At 40.3% G+C, this 14,070-nt stretch overlaps 1 protein-coding gene across 1 annotated transcript in view; it reads left to right on the plus strand.

The window, feature by feature from the left end:
• Positions 1 to 500: 500 nt before the first annotated feature.
• Positions 501 to 14,070, plus strand: part of man1a2 (mannosidase, alpha, class 1A, member 2) — a 117,066-nt gene continuing 103,496 nt past the window's right edge. The window contains exons 1-2 of the mRNA XM_061088913.1: positions 501 to 726; positions 2,529 to 3,051. Coding sequence (XP_060944896.1) covers positions 2,738 to 3,051 — 314 coding nt within the window. The 5' untranslated portion in view covers positions 501 to 726; positions 2,529 to 2,737. The remainder of the gene's footprint in view (positions 727 to 2,528; positions 3,052 to 14,070) is intronic.

Consider the following 14,070-nt stretch of genomic DNA (forward strand, 5'->3'; position numbering starts at 1 on the left):
TTTGTCTTGTCATGATACACCTGTGTATCGATTTTTGTGAAGATAGGTCAATATGAACATGTTCCGGGGGTCTCGGGGGGCACCGTGGAGCCATTTTGCCACGCCCATTGAAAATTCCTACAGAATACGTAAATTTTCACCACTTTCAAATTTTCTGCAAATTTTGGTAAGAATTTGTGCATTTTAAAGCCCTCAAAAAGCCAATTAATTTGCCTGCAAAATAATAATAATCCTTACAATTTCAAAAGGGCCTCACTGTCTGTCAGTGCCTGTCAGTGCTCGGGCCCTAATAATAAAAACAGTACAGTAAATGAGCAGATTACTATAAAAAGTTAAAATAATAATATTAATGATTGGATGGCTGAACTGAGGCGTTGCATTACATCACTGATTTAAGGGGACGTTGGATCCATGTTAAAAATGTTATCACGCGTTATTTGTTCCAGTGAACGTGTCAGACGGTCCCTAAGTGTGCAGGCTGGGTAGTGGATGCTGGATCACCGAGCAGCAGCAGCTCCCTCAGACCGTCGCTGCGGTCCCTCACAGCGGACACACATCCACATCATCCCCGCGTCCTCGGCTTCTGCTGTGCGGCTCCGAGCTGGAGGCTGAACGGTCCGGAGAGGGCTACGGCGGTGCGGCCATCTGCGGACATGAGGACACCTGATACGGCGGCTTCTTGCGAAAGGCGGACCGGGAACCGTGTCGATTTTCACCGTGCAAAAGGTGTTGATGCAGCGGCAGCAGAAGCAGCAGCGGCGGCGTCCACACAAGAGACCCCCGCCTCTGTCACTTCACCATCAGCTAGCTAGCGTTAGCAGCCTAGCCCACTAGCTAGCGGGCTAACTAACTACCACCGTAGCGGGGCTGTAGGCTCCCCCAGCTCAGGCTTCATCCCGGGCTAGCTAAAATGTCAGCGAGTCTTAACGCGTTTATAATAATATTTTAATATTTTTAAAACTCGTGTTCGCTCCTGAGCGCTTCTGGCCTTTTATTCATCACCGCTAATATCCTTTTTTCTCCCCCTGTTAGCCGCCGTTAGCTGGGTAAGTTAGCCGCTCGTTTCCCCTGTTAGCTAGCATCTTTGAATCGACTGAAGCGCTCACACAGACGGGCTCTGTCACAGAATGAACTTGGTATTCAGCGAAGAGACCCCCAGACATCGTAGCCTTGCACCGAGTCAGTGGAAAACTACTGGATTAAAGTACAGACATTAACAGACATATTTACAACAATTTATTCTTTGTTTTAAGGAGCTGATTCGCTCTATGTCTCTTGCTCTTGGAGAAGCTGCTCATTTACTCCTTGTATTTGTACAAATGCAGCCACAGGGGTATAAAGCCCTTAGCTTAAAAAAAACAAAAAACAGCCACATGGGTAATTGATGAAAGGATCGAACAGTGTGTTCATCGTGCAGCTTCTGCCTCTCTCTCGCAGCTGGGTGTTTGTCATGGATGCGGACGACAGGAGGATGTTTTACGTGTTGGCCGGAGTTCATCTTGACTTGGATGGTGTTATCGTGCCACAGAAATCAAACCTAGAAAGCAGCTTCATTCTGCAGTGTTGGTGCTGCAAGAGATGCCAGCTGACAGGCAGCAGTTCTGTGATGATGCTCTCAGATGCTGCACAGCCCCCCTTGATACTTTAAGCCTCTGGAAAATATGTTTTGTCATCTTTCTCATGGCCAGAGGATTATGTGTTTTGTGTGTCTGAGAGAGATTAATTCCGAGGTTTTTATTCATTTCTGAGAGGACATGTTGTTTGATTGTTTATTATTCAGCCATCACCTGTTAAATGATGCACACGCCTATGTTTGTGAGGCGCAGTAGAAGTGAGCTCGGCGAGATGATGCTACTTGTGATAGGGGGCATGCTGCCAAGGTTGAGAGATAACAACAAAAGGAAAGGGTCCAAAGGGCACCGGCTCCTCTATCCTGACAGAATACTGTCTGCCTAAGTGCCTGTAGTGGGACTCACTGGATGAAGCCTGTGGGTATAAGCCTGCCTTTGGCCGCGTGTCATCAAAACCCCTTTGGTCCCAGGAAATAACAGCAACCTCTGAGCTTGCAACAGACGAGCAGAACATCTTTTGACAAAGATTTGGATCTCAGAGTTGATGATCTTTGCAGGGAATTTTAACGAGGAAAGATTGCCTCCCTACGTGCAAAAGTTCTTCCAAAATAAGTCTCCCTTCCCCTGAGATACTTATTTTCCAGGGATGCCGTCGCTACATCCTGGGCTTAGCGCAGCCAAAATAAACACAAACAAGTCAGAACATTTTTTCCCCTCCACAGCAGAATGACAATGGGAGCAGCCAGACCCTCTCTCCAGCGATGACACTGTACTGTGGAGATTGGTCTGGCTGTGTGAGGCTCGCATGGAGGTTGGGTGTTTAAAATGTATCTAGAAAAAGATCAGATTGAAGTGACATTTTTGTGAAGGGTTTAGAACAGTTCTTTGGATTTAGTTGTTACCAGTAGACCTTGTTTTTAGTTCTAACTCCTTACCTGTAATCTCCATTTTTTCCAGAATCGTCATGACCCTTTTCCTGCAGACCAGCCACTCTTTGTCTGAGGGACCTTGGCTCGTTTTGGTTTCTGGACTTATCAACGCAGGGATGAGATAATAAAGTCAACCAGCTGGTACATGCTGCTACAACAATTCTTGCAGCACTTGTAAACCCACCCCACCCTGCCTCCAGCCCCTCCCTGACGGAAATTAATCTCAACGGTCGAAACATGACAACACCGGCTCTCCTGCCGCTGTCGGGCCGCAGGATACCCACTCTGTCGCCGGGTGCCTCCTCCTTTCCGCACCACCGAGCTACGCTGAGGCTCTCCGAGAAGTTCATCCTCCTCCTCATTCTCAGTGCCTTCATCACCCTATGTTTCGGGGCCTTCTTCTTCCTCCCGGACAATTCCAAACACAAGCGCTTCGACCTGGGCTTGGAGGATGTGCTCATCCCTCATATTGACTCGCCTAAAGAGGGGAAGCATGTGTCTGGACAGGTGGTCATACATGGACAGGGAGGACATGACGAGCACAGGCATAGGTAAGTCCTTACCCATGTCTAAATTTTCCTGTTTTTTGAGTGTCACATGTTTTTTCTTCCTTGTGGACTGAAAGATGACTTATGTAATGATTGAAATGCAGTGAAGAAACATTACAAAGATTTCTTAAGTACTAGTAATTATTAGGTTTAATTCTAAGGTTATCTGTCCATTTACATCACATACGGACCTTTCCTGGAGGCCATGAAGGCAGGTGTAGTGCCTGTCATCGCCTCAGCTGTCTGATGTGACACCTGGGGGCGGAGATGTTTGTGTAGTGATATTCTGAGCATTTACGTGCACGTCGCCAAACGTTTTCCTTCCTCCCTTCCCTCCATCCTTCTCTTTTTTTTTGCCATTTCACTGGGTGGAATAGTTTAAATCCATGCATAACAACGGTTTCTTTATCACTATAGCTCCTCTGCTGTTGTTTCGTCCCATAGGCAGACATGGTGGAACTTGATGAGCTAGAACACACTGGATATTTGCAAAGCTTTAGTAGCTGCTTAAACAGGCTTGGATATTTCTGCTCCCTATGAGCCAAGTGCTGGTAAAAAATCTTGGCTGCCGCTTTTACATTTGACATTTGGTTTGTCAAGCCTCTCTGGCTGGTATCCAGCCATCATCAGCTCTTTTTGTTCCCTTGTGTTCCAAATATTATTATGCAATGACCCCAGTTATTTTAAAGGGACTTTCACGACATTGATGTTTAATTACTTACTGAAAGCCAACAAATCAATTATGGAAGGTTCTATTTTTGCAGGCCTTAAAAAAATATTCACCTCGTACTCGGGAATCATGAAGTCTGTGTTTCATTGTAATTCAGGTTATTTGTGTAAAAACTGTCCAATTGTTCAACGAAAACTGTTGAACGTTATTATGTAGCTGTGAAATAATTGTGATTTGAATGTCAAGCTCTAGGTTTTCAGAGCCTCTGGGCTCTTGAAGGATTCAAATGTCTAATCACATAAGCAGCATTGTTTGTTTGGCACACTTGTATGAGGTCTGTTTTTTTTTTCTTGACCAAAGACTAATGTTTGAAATCAAAATGCCAACCAGTAGGTGGAAAGGATAATTTTAGAGGCAGGGTCTCCTCCATGCTTGTGAAGAAGGTCATTAGATTTGACTGAGTGCTGTGCAAGATGTAAAAAGCAATTTCTCAAACACTTTCACAGTTGGGACCATTGAGTGTTGCCTCCTCATCCCCTGTGGTGCTGTTTCATTTTTCCATCATGCAAGCCCTCTAGAGCTTGGGATGCTGCCTGCTTGAAAAAGTGTAATTATTATTGTCCAGCGACACGAGACATGACATGAGCAAAACGTGACTGGGATATATTTTATGGCCCTTTTTTTTCTCCTCTCTGTTTTTTACTTTTCATTAAATCTTAGTCAGTTGGTGTCAATGCAAATTTGTATTGTTCACGGCTAATGCATCTGTAAGTGTTTATCAATGGGTTTCGGCTCATAGGCGAGCCTCAGGGTACAGCAACAGATCAGAAGGTATTTTTTCCTTGTGATGAACTGAATCCTCTTTAACAGAGTGAATCTGACTCATCCTATTGTCCCTTTTCAGATCTGTGATCCTCCTAATGTATTTTTCAATGAAAATCTTTTTTAATTAGTTTCATGCTTACGTGTATCATCACAAATCATCCCTGTGAATTTAACCTCACATAATCATTCATGTGACATTATGATTTACAGCAGCTTATGGAAATGTGTTCCTGTCGGTGTCTGGTATGGCTGCCTCAGCTGATCTTAAAATCATAATTTTGTACTCCAGAGGACGACGGTTCAAACAGCCTGTGGAAAATGAGGCATGCTAGCATTTAAAGAGACCCTCAGGAGCATAAGGCAGAAGTGTAATAATAATTTCACCTTTACTTTATTTGGCCACAAAATAGCCCACAGAAACAGCTCTGTGTTCACAAGTTCACCCTGTTAATAGTCTTATGAAAGGCTCTAGGAGAACAAAGGTTAATATTCTGTTTGCCATGGGGTAATCCAGTTGTTGTAGAGAATTTGAGATATTGACTGTAGTTCAAAATGCCTGTAAATATGGGTAAAGATCTGGCAGTATGGGTTTACTTAATGATATTTCAAGTTTGTAGCTGGCAGTGGAAGTTCCAGAAATTATCCAGAGCCACTGACTTTACATACATACAGACAATACATGTGCATTCTCACATACATAACAGGAACATGTGCAGACTTCAGTGCAGGTGTAAAAGCAGCTATTCTGTCATTCTGTTTCCTATCAAGCTCCTTGAGATCCAATTTACAACAAGGACAAATGCTTTTCTGCTCTCTCACATTATATTTCTTCCCTGCTTGACATATTACTCTGTGTTGTAATGATATCCAAAGATCCAGCAGATCGATTGTTGGGTAAACAGTTTTCTCTATATTCTTGTGGGGCTGACCAACTTTGGCAGGCAAATTTTAAACAATCACTGCAAACAGCACACCATCAAAACAAGTACAAGAGCTGTGACTCCTGAACACAAATTAATAGTTTTTGATGGAAAGTTTAAACGTCTTTAAACGAAAGATTAGGGTCAGCTCATTGGAACACATATTTTCCCACTCATTTCTCATGTTCCAGCCAGCCATGCAGATAGGTTCAGTTTTGTTGGAAGGTTTTAAGATGTCCATTGCTGAGGGTGCCAATCCAACACAATGAAGGTTTATGTGTGTTGGGGAAAAAAGTCCAGGATAATCCTCAGACCTTCGTGCCAGCCATCCTTGTTGAAATCAATTTTCTACTCAAGTATTACTGCCAACTGAAAATTTCTGCTCTCAAGGCAGTCTCTTAGAGTGAGTACTGGAAAGTGATCTTTCCATATAGAAATTATTTCTACAGACGAGTGTCATTTGTTGTGCATTGCCGCGAGTTAGGGTTGGGGGGACTAAAATTGTCAGTATTTTTTTATGCTATCAGGGATGAGTGGGAATATGTACAATAAGTTTGATTTGCAAGACGTGATACGACAACACTGGAGCAATTAAGGAGAATTGTGTGATTTGAACATCCATTGTTGAAATGTTTCAGTGAATGTGACTGAGGAGTAACAGCAGGCGAGTTTAGGATATCCATTCAGTCAAAGTCACAAGAATTCCTCCTGTGTCTTGAGACATATTTACATTTTTTTTCAAGTTGGATGATGCATCTCTAGAGTAGTTATCTGGGTGTGGACCTCCGGTACTGAGGTCCCGTTGCTGCACACGACAGACCAATTGCAAGGAAGTCTCAGGTGTGAATCATGACGATTGACCCTGACATTTTTTATGTAATGTGTACTTTTACCTTTTTAGTTTAGTCCATTTTCCATCTCCTAACATGGAGGAGGCGGGTTTCATGACTTGCATTGAAGCCAGCCACCAGGGGGCAATAAGAAAGAGGATTTGGCTTCGCTGTATTGGAGCCGTCATGTCATCCATCTGAAACAGTTTATGCTTTTAACTATTTGCTAAATGGTAACTGGAGATTTGTGCGACCATTTGTACCATTAGATTACTGCAACCTTCAATGGTCTGCATTTCTACTGTGTGTGAAGTAAATGTGTATAGAGAGACTCATATGTTGACTTCATGTGATTTTTCAGTTGACACCTTACGAGATGAATTGAGAGGAAATACCTTTGGATTTCTGTTTGGGGTACAACAAATCGCTTGGGTGTAATACTCTGTCAATCAAAGCCCACTGAGGTCGTCACATATCCCACTATGGCTGTTTTGGTTTCACTCAAATCATCGTAGTAGCCAGTAGCCAGTAGCCAGGAGCAGTGCACTTCATCTGAGGGAGGCAAGTGGACGTGTTAACTGAGGCAGTGACATTTCAGCAGCACAATTGCCATGGGGAGGATACAGTGACAATATGGAGGCCAGGAAAAAACCCTTCTTCTTATTGTTTGATCTGACATGTGGACATCATGCATGGTATTTAGTAATAGGTGTGGACTGAATACAACAGAGGTAGCAGAGCTAAATACAAATAACAAATAAGAAAAGCCTGCTGTGTCTAGTAAGACTATGGGATGATTTGATATAATTATACAGACCCTCCAGTAACTCACAGACTTTCTTTTGTATTATTATGAGTTGTGACCTGAAAAACTGTGATGCATGTTGCAAAGCATTTTTCTTTTTTAAAGCTTTCACATCATTTAAACATTTTAGACTTGATATACTTAACCCTAACTATTCTTACTGTGATGGCATTTATTGGAATGACTGCATGCACTGAAATGAACATTATCACACTGCCCTAAATGGCAGTTTGTCTGAGATTACAAATCACCGTATGAAAGATTGTCTATGTTGTGTTAGATGCATCTCTATTTAGAATTGATATTGGTCTGTGTTAGTCTGTCCATGTTTGGAAATTGAAATGCGAACGTTCATGCTGAGTCCCGTCAGTATCCAGTAGCTTCGACAGTCTCGCCATCTGCCACCCAAACTAACCAGTGTTTGGCTGTATGCTTGTGTTTTTTAGTGAGCATCCAGTCATTAGTTAGAGCAGTGTTCTCTTGCGGAAGATGCATATCTGGGTTTTGTTAGGACAGCGCTTTATCCCACAATAATTCTGTCATCATCAAGAGGGAAAAATGCAGTTGTGTTGTAATTAAAATGTTCTCTCCCGTGCAACTTCATTTGCAGATCAGGGATTTGGCACAGCACTAATGTACCAGTGTCAGGATTCTGCATCATCTTCACATATCACAGGAAAAAAATGCCTCTTGCAGTTAAGGGATTGCTCAAGGCAATATCAAAATAATAATTTAGGAAACAAATTATTATTTTGCCCCACGTTCCAGTAAATAATACTCCACCATGGAGGCTAGGTTTTAACCCCTGTCTGTCCATTTGTTTGTTTGTTTATCAGCAGGATTACACAAAAACTACTCAACAGATTTCCATGTAACTTGATGGAAGGAAGGGGCATGTGTCAAGAATGAACCCATTAGATTTTGGGATAGATCGTTTAGTTCTCACTTCCTTTACATCACGACATTGACATTTTTCGACATTTTCCAGAGGAAATGATTCATGAATCTAGATGAAAATAATCGGGCATCTTTAGACGACTATCTGAGAATGTGTGTAATTATTCACATCCCCTTCTTACCTAAACCTTTTAATTATCCAAGAAAAAAAACATTGTACAAAAGTGTCACTGTAGTCGTAGGACCCCTCACATCTAATGGCGACAAGGCATCCAGCACCTTGCTGATGGGAATAACGTTTCTGTGACAGGGTTGTTGTGGTAGTCGGTGCTAAAAACATAATTATATACTCTTTATCGGAAATTGTATGTTAAATATCTCAATGAGCGCTCCACATACAGCTGACTTGTGTCTTTTCTTTTAAAATGTTTGGTGTAATCGGTAACACTGAGTGGTGGGAGCATTTCCACACTGTGGCATCCCTACTCTATGAATGCTCAGAGTACATGCAACTTGATGACTTAAGTTAATAGATATTTTCAAAACAAAAGCTGTTGGCCCTTTGGCATTAAACATTTTTGAAAGTGAGCAATTTCATCAAAAAAGATGAGTGGAGCTTTTGATGATGTCACCTAAAGCCATCATATAAATTTGCTTCTTTGCATCCATTGCTGCTGTCACAAACAGTACTGTACATATCTGCTTGAGTATTCCTACCCATTTTACTAGGAGTTATTAAGGGTTAGAGTTCCTGCTGTTTTAACCCAGGTTCTGTCTGTACACATGTTGGTGATGGGTTATGTAGCAGCCAAAGGTAGAGGAAACGACTAGCACAACCTTTTCCGACAGCATCCTCCTCATAATTGAGTTTATTGCTATGGCTGCAAGTAACCTGGTTGCAGAACTTATTGCCTTGCCAGTTATTGTTAGAGTTGCAGGGCCATAGCTTTGCCTTTTGCGCTCTGATATGGTCATAAATCAGCTTCACAGCCCCCGGATCACATTTAAAGCCCGGGCTAACATCAAAGTGCACTTATTTATCATAGTTAGTCTGATCTTAGATATAATTTCTGTGTCTTCACGGTTCATTTCCCCTGTCAGCCTCAAAGTAGATCTGGGTTGGTGCAAGTGTTTTGGTCTGGTGTATGCAAGAACCTCAGAGCTTATAAAGGTGGTTGTACGTGCAGCGCTTCCCATCTCACACACAAACACACACACACAGACACACACACACTGTCAAGCAAGCTCAGCCCAGAAAGAATACTTAGGCTTTGCAGTTGGTGACTCGGTTACATGACACAATCCATTCTGGTTTGTACATTCAAAATGGATAAAGGTGTTTCATTTCGGCCTCTTTTGTTAAGAGTGAAAGGAGAAGTGACCAACATTAAAAGGGCTTTTCACACATCCGTCAAAACTGTTTTGAATTTTACATCTATAGGTCAACGAGGCTGAATGTATCAAGCGTGAGGTTGGATTTATGTGAATCTAAATGGTTCTTTAAGGGATAACATCACTTTAGCTTTTTCCCGTCTCCACGATTGCTGTTTATTTGATACCCCGGACATATAATGCAGGGGATAAAGTGATCTGTCTGTCCATACATCCAATCGTGATCATTTAGTTTCTGTAGAAGAAATTAAAGACACTTTATCATGAAACTTAACAATTATGTAAATCAGGTAGTGAAGTGGTGCTTTTTGATATTTTGGGTTTTATGATGTAATTTTTTTTAGTTTTTCAAGGGCAAACTTTGATTTTACCAAATGCAGAGCAAGGTTTTCTTTTACTCCATTATAGGAAATAAAGATACAATGTATATATCCCCCTGTGCTGTTAAATCAGGAAATATATTGCCTGTTTTTTGCTGTTGTACTAGCCAGATTGAATTTTTAAAGAGCAAAGATCCACAAAATGATGGCTGGTCGTTGCCTAAGTGGCTGGCACAGTTCTCTAAATATGCAGCTCGAACAAGGACTTGGCATGAATTCGTTTTTTTTTCATTCTAGTGGTTTTTTTGTGGTATTTTTGAAAAGTCGTGTTCACTGCAGGAGTTTGGGAATAGGATCCAGTTTGCTGATTTCATTAAAAATTTTTGAAAAGACAGAATTTTTAACAAAATCCCTTATTAAAACTAATGAACTTGTTGGTAATCAAACATTATAATTATACAACAATTGTGTAATTTCAGATTTGACCTTCTAAACAAACACATTGTCCACTTAAATTGCAAAGTGTGGATAACTATTTCATGTTAAGAGCAAGTCATTCTTACTGGTTAAAGATAATTTTCTACATTAGTGATTACACTCGTTTATTATCATGTATATGGAGTAATACATGTTTAACATTTACAGCATTGAATGCAATTCCAAGGCCATTGATGAATATACGAGATCTAACAACATGTGCGTTTCAAAATCCACTTTACTTAGTTTAATGGCAAAAAATCGCTAGTTAGTTCAAAATGGTTTAATTTGGTCATACTTAGGTAACCATGGATGTTTTTAGACCTAACATGCAACAAACTGTTTGTGCCGGATGAAGGATCAGGCCCCATGAGTAAAAGAAGTAATATAGAAAAAAAACACGTCTACTGATGTCTTCTTCTTGTTTTACCGGTCCTTATTACTTTGGCTATTATAACTGGTTACAGAACAGATATCAACACAAGCAGAATACAAAATATAAAATTCATCCCTTAGATCACTGCTCATAGTAATTTTGTGAATACTCTACCTAATTAATTTGTCTGTCGGGAGATCTCATCTGATACAGTTGGTATCAAAGTGAACAGGCTGCAGAATGAGGAGCGAAGTTCCATCAGACTTAATCTCCTCATTAACACCACTGCTTTTTTCAAAATGAGATTTGAAGTGTGTGTGTATGTGTGTGCGTTTCATATCCGGTCTTCATCTCTCTGGTTTTGTCTCCATCTTTTTTATGTGATCACCATGTTGTTGTCTCTGCAGGAAACAGCTGCAGCCTCTAAGATTGGCTTAAGAGGTGTGTGTGTTTTGTGTGTGTGTGTGTTAGTGTGTGATCAGTTCATCATCAAAAATAAAAACCAGTATAATTTATCTATTAGTGACATTTTCACAATATTTAACAGGCGGGCTGCCACTGCAACATGGACGTAGCTGAAACCCTATAATTGATATAAGATGTGCTAGTTGCAGCTTCACAGAGACTTGGATGACATCTTTAGATTTCTTTTTTTGCATAACCAACAATCCAAAACCTACAGATACTCAGTTTACAATGAAACTTTGTTGTTGGGTTATTACCATCGACAGGGAGGTCAGGTTTTCACTCGTGTCCATCTGTCTGTTGGTTGGTTTGTTTGATTGTAAACAGGATAACACACAATATCCTTATTAACCACGATTATATACTTTTGGAGCAAGAAACCACACACGCAGAACATCACACAGTCCTAAACCTCACACAGGCCCCAGCTTTGCATGAACAAGAGACTCAACCTTCTTCAGCGACACTGCGTTTGTGGAGGAAATTGGATGTTTTTGCTCTACCACGGTGCACAAATACAACAGCCCAACAGAACTGGAAGAATAATCTTCTCCATGAGAGTATGATTGAGAGAGCCCAAGTGTAAAAAGGAAGATGTTTATGCTGCTAGAGCAGAATCCAAATGAGCTCACCAGTCATTTTGGCAAGTGGCCAACCATCGTTTGGAGGACCAATTGTGTTTGGAAAAAATATCGCTGTTGACTTTAATTAATGACCGCACAGAACCAGATTCTGATATTTATCATGCGGGTTGACCAACAAACGTCAGCTTGTGTCAGTAGATATGTTGCTGGGTATTTAAAATCATGCTGCTAAAATATAGAGCTTTAACCCATTTACTAACTATAAGCTGCAATGATTCCTATTGTGTTTTAGTTAAATGTTACATTTTTGTTGTGGACATGCACCGAACCCATGTTTTTTTTCCTCTATGTTAGTGTAGGTGCCAAAAGCAGGTCATTAGTCAATGGGGCAACAATACCTCAGTCGATCAATCAAAACCTGGAGAAGAGAAAAGAACCTTATCTACAATCGATGTCAAAAGAAATGTTGAAATCTTGTATTTCGATACTGTACTGTATTTGCAGTATGAAGTAACGCATCAGAGCAAGGTGTAAGCAGAAGAATGTCATTTCTGCATCATGACATCGCTATAAGTTTATTCTCTCAGAGCTCTGTGTTGCTGTGTGAGTTATGACACAATTCATTATCCGTGGTTAGTCACAAGGTCGGGTTAATTTTCCATTCACCAAGGATGACGTCAGACGTCTTTCAATTTATAAATGATACACGTTTCTGAAAATAATCTAAAGCCTTGTTAATACAGGAAACAAGATGCTGAAAAGTATGCACACAATGCATAAATGTTAAAAATACTGCTGTGCTGGAGAATATAATCTTAGAATCTGAGGGCATGTTGTAGTAGCATTATTCATAATATTAAAGGTTAGTTTCATAACAAAATCCCATCATGAGAAAGGGGTTTAATAGCATTTTCGATTGTTCTAAAAATAAAATAGATGTGCAGAACCCCCCCACATCAAGACTTAATAATGAACGTTTTATGATAACTCTATATCTTTTTTAAAGGTCCACTGATACGGATTTTAGAGGCAGATGCAAAACTATTAGTTGACGTAAATATCAAGAAAAAAAAGCTCTGATTCCTAAAATGTTGTAATTTCTTTGTCATACGGGTATTTTACAGTTTTACCATGAATTTATTACTATAAAAAACAAAACACAAATAGAACTTGAATTAAGAAAATAGAACTTTAATGTAAAATTTTAACATAAATGCAAATCTTTTCTAAAGCTTACTCCTGTAAAGGTTTTCATGTTGGCATAAACACAGATAGTGAGAAGTCTGTGAAAGGGTTGCACCAGCTGATCTTTACCGACCAACTGATAAATCGGTCGGGCTCATAATTTGCCCTGACCATCCTTTGGCAAGTTGTGGTTTCATTCTTTTTAAAGCTCCTGCGTCTGTCAAGGCTTTTAATTATGTGTTGACAGGAGAATCTGATATAGGTGCTGCCAGTTGTTTGGTATTTACAGCATTGAATGATGAGATGTGTCAGAAATCCTATCATACAGAAGATGCACTTTAGAAAACAGTGGGATTCCATGACTTTTAGGAGGTCATGCAAAAACTGCAGTAGCTATGGCAGTAGTGGCTTTTATTGAAGAAAATACATCGGTTGGTTCAGCTTTTTATAAATAATAATAGTACTAGCTTAACTGGACTTTGTATTATAGTAATAATGAATGACTTTGCTTGATCTTTATTGAAATCTTCATTCGCCCAGCAGTCGTACTTGTGCAACAGATCATGCATGCAGTATGTTATCGCTTTTATGAAATCTATTGCTATGAAACACTTTAGTTAAAGCATCTGAATGAAATTGGTAACTATAAAATATGAAAGACATTTTGTAACACTGGTTTTTCAAGGCTGGGCCCTTGGGAGTGGACAAGTATAAAGACTGATTCATTGTTAGGGCATTTGTCCACCGCAAATGTTTGTTTAATTCAATACTTTTTATTGGTTACCAGGGTGACAAGTCCCATCCCATATGATTAATTGCAGTAATAACGCCTTTCAGGTATCTGATAAGAGGAGATTTTTTTGTCTGTAATTTGCTGAAATTTGCACTCAAAGACGCAGTGGCGGAAGATGTAGCCAGAATCCTGAGGGCAGCTGAAGATTTTCCAAGAAATAACAGGGTTAGCACAAGATGTGATGAGCTGCTCCAGTTAGTACTCCTGTTTAAATTTATATTGAAGCTTGGGTTCTGCCATGGTAGAGGAAGGAAAATGCACGAGTAGGTTAGTCAAGAGTCGAGATTTATACTGGAAAACCTCTTATGTAAATAGTGGAATAAATCCAAATTGTAATTTTTGGAGAATCCATTGTTCTCACTGTAGCTCTAGAGATTGAAATTGCACAATTTTAGCTTGACCTTCAAGGAAAGAAGCAAAGAATGGAGCTAGGTGGAGCAGAATGCTGGATGAACGGAGTAGTTCTGGAAATGGTACACTCGT

This window comes from Limanda limanda, chromosome 16 (genome assembly GCF_963576545.1).
Source record: "Limanda limanda chromosome 16, fLimLim1.1, whole genome shotgun sequence".
Taxonomy (NCBI): domain Eukaryota; kingdom Metazoa; phylum Chordata; class Actinopteri; order Pleuronectiformes; family Pleuronectidae; genus Limanda; species Limanda limanda.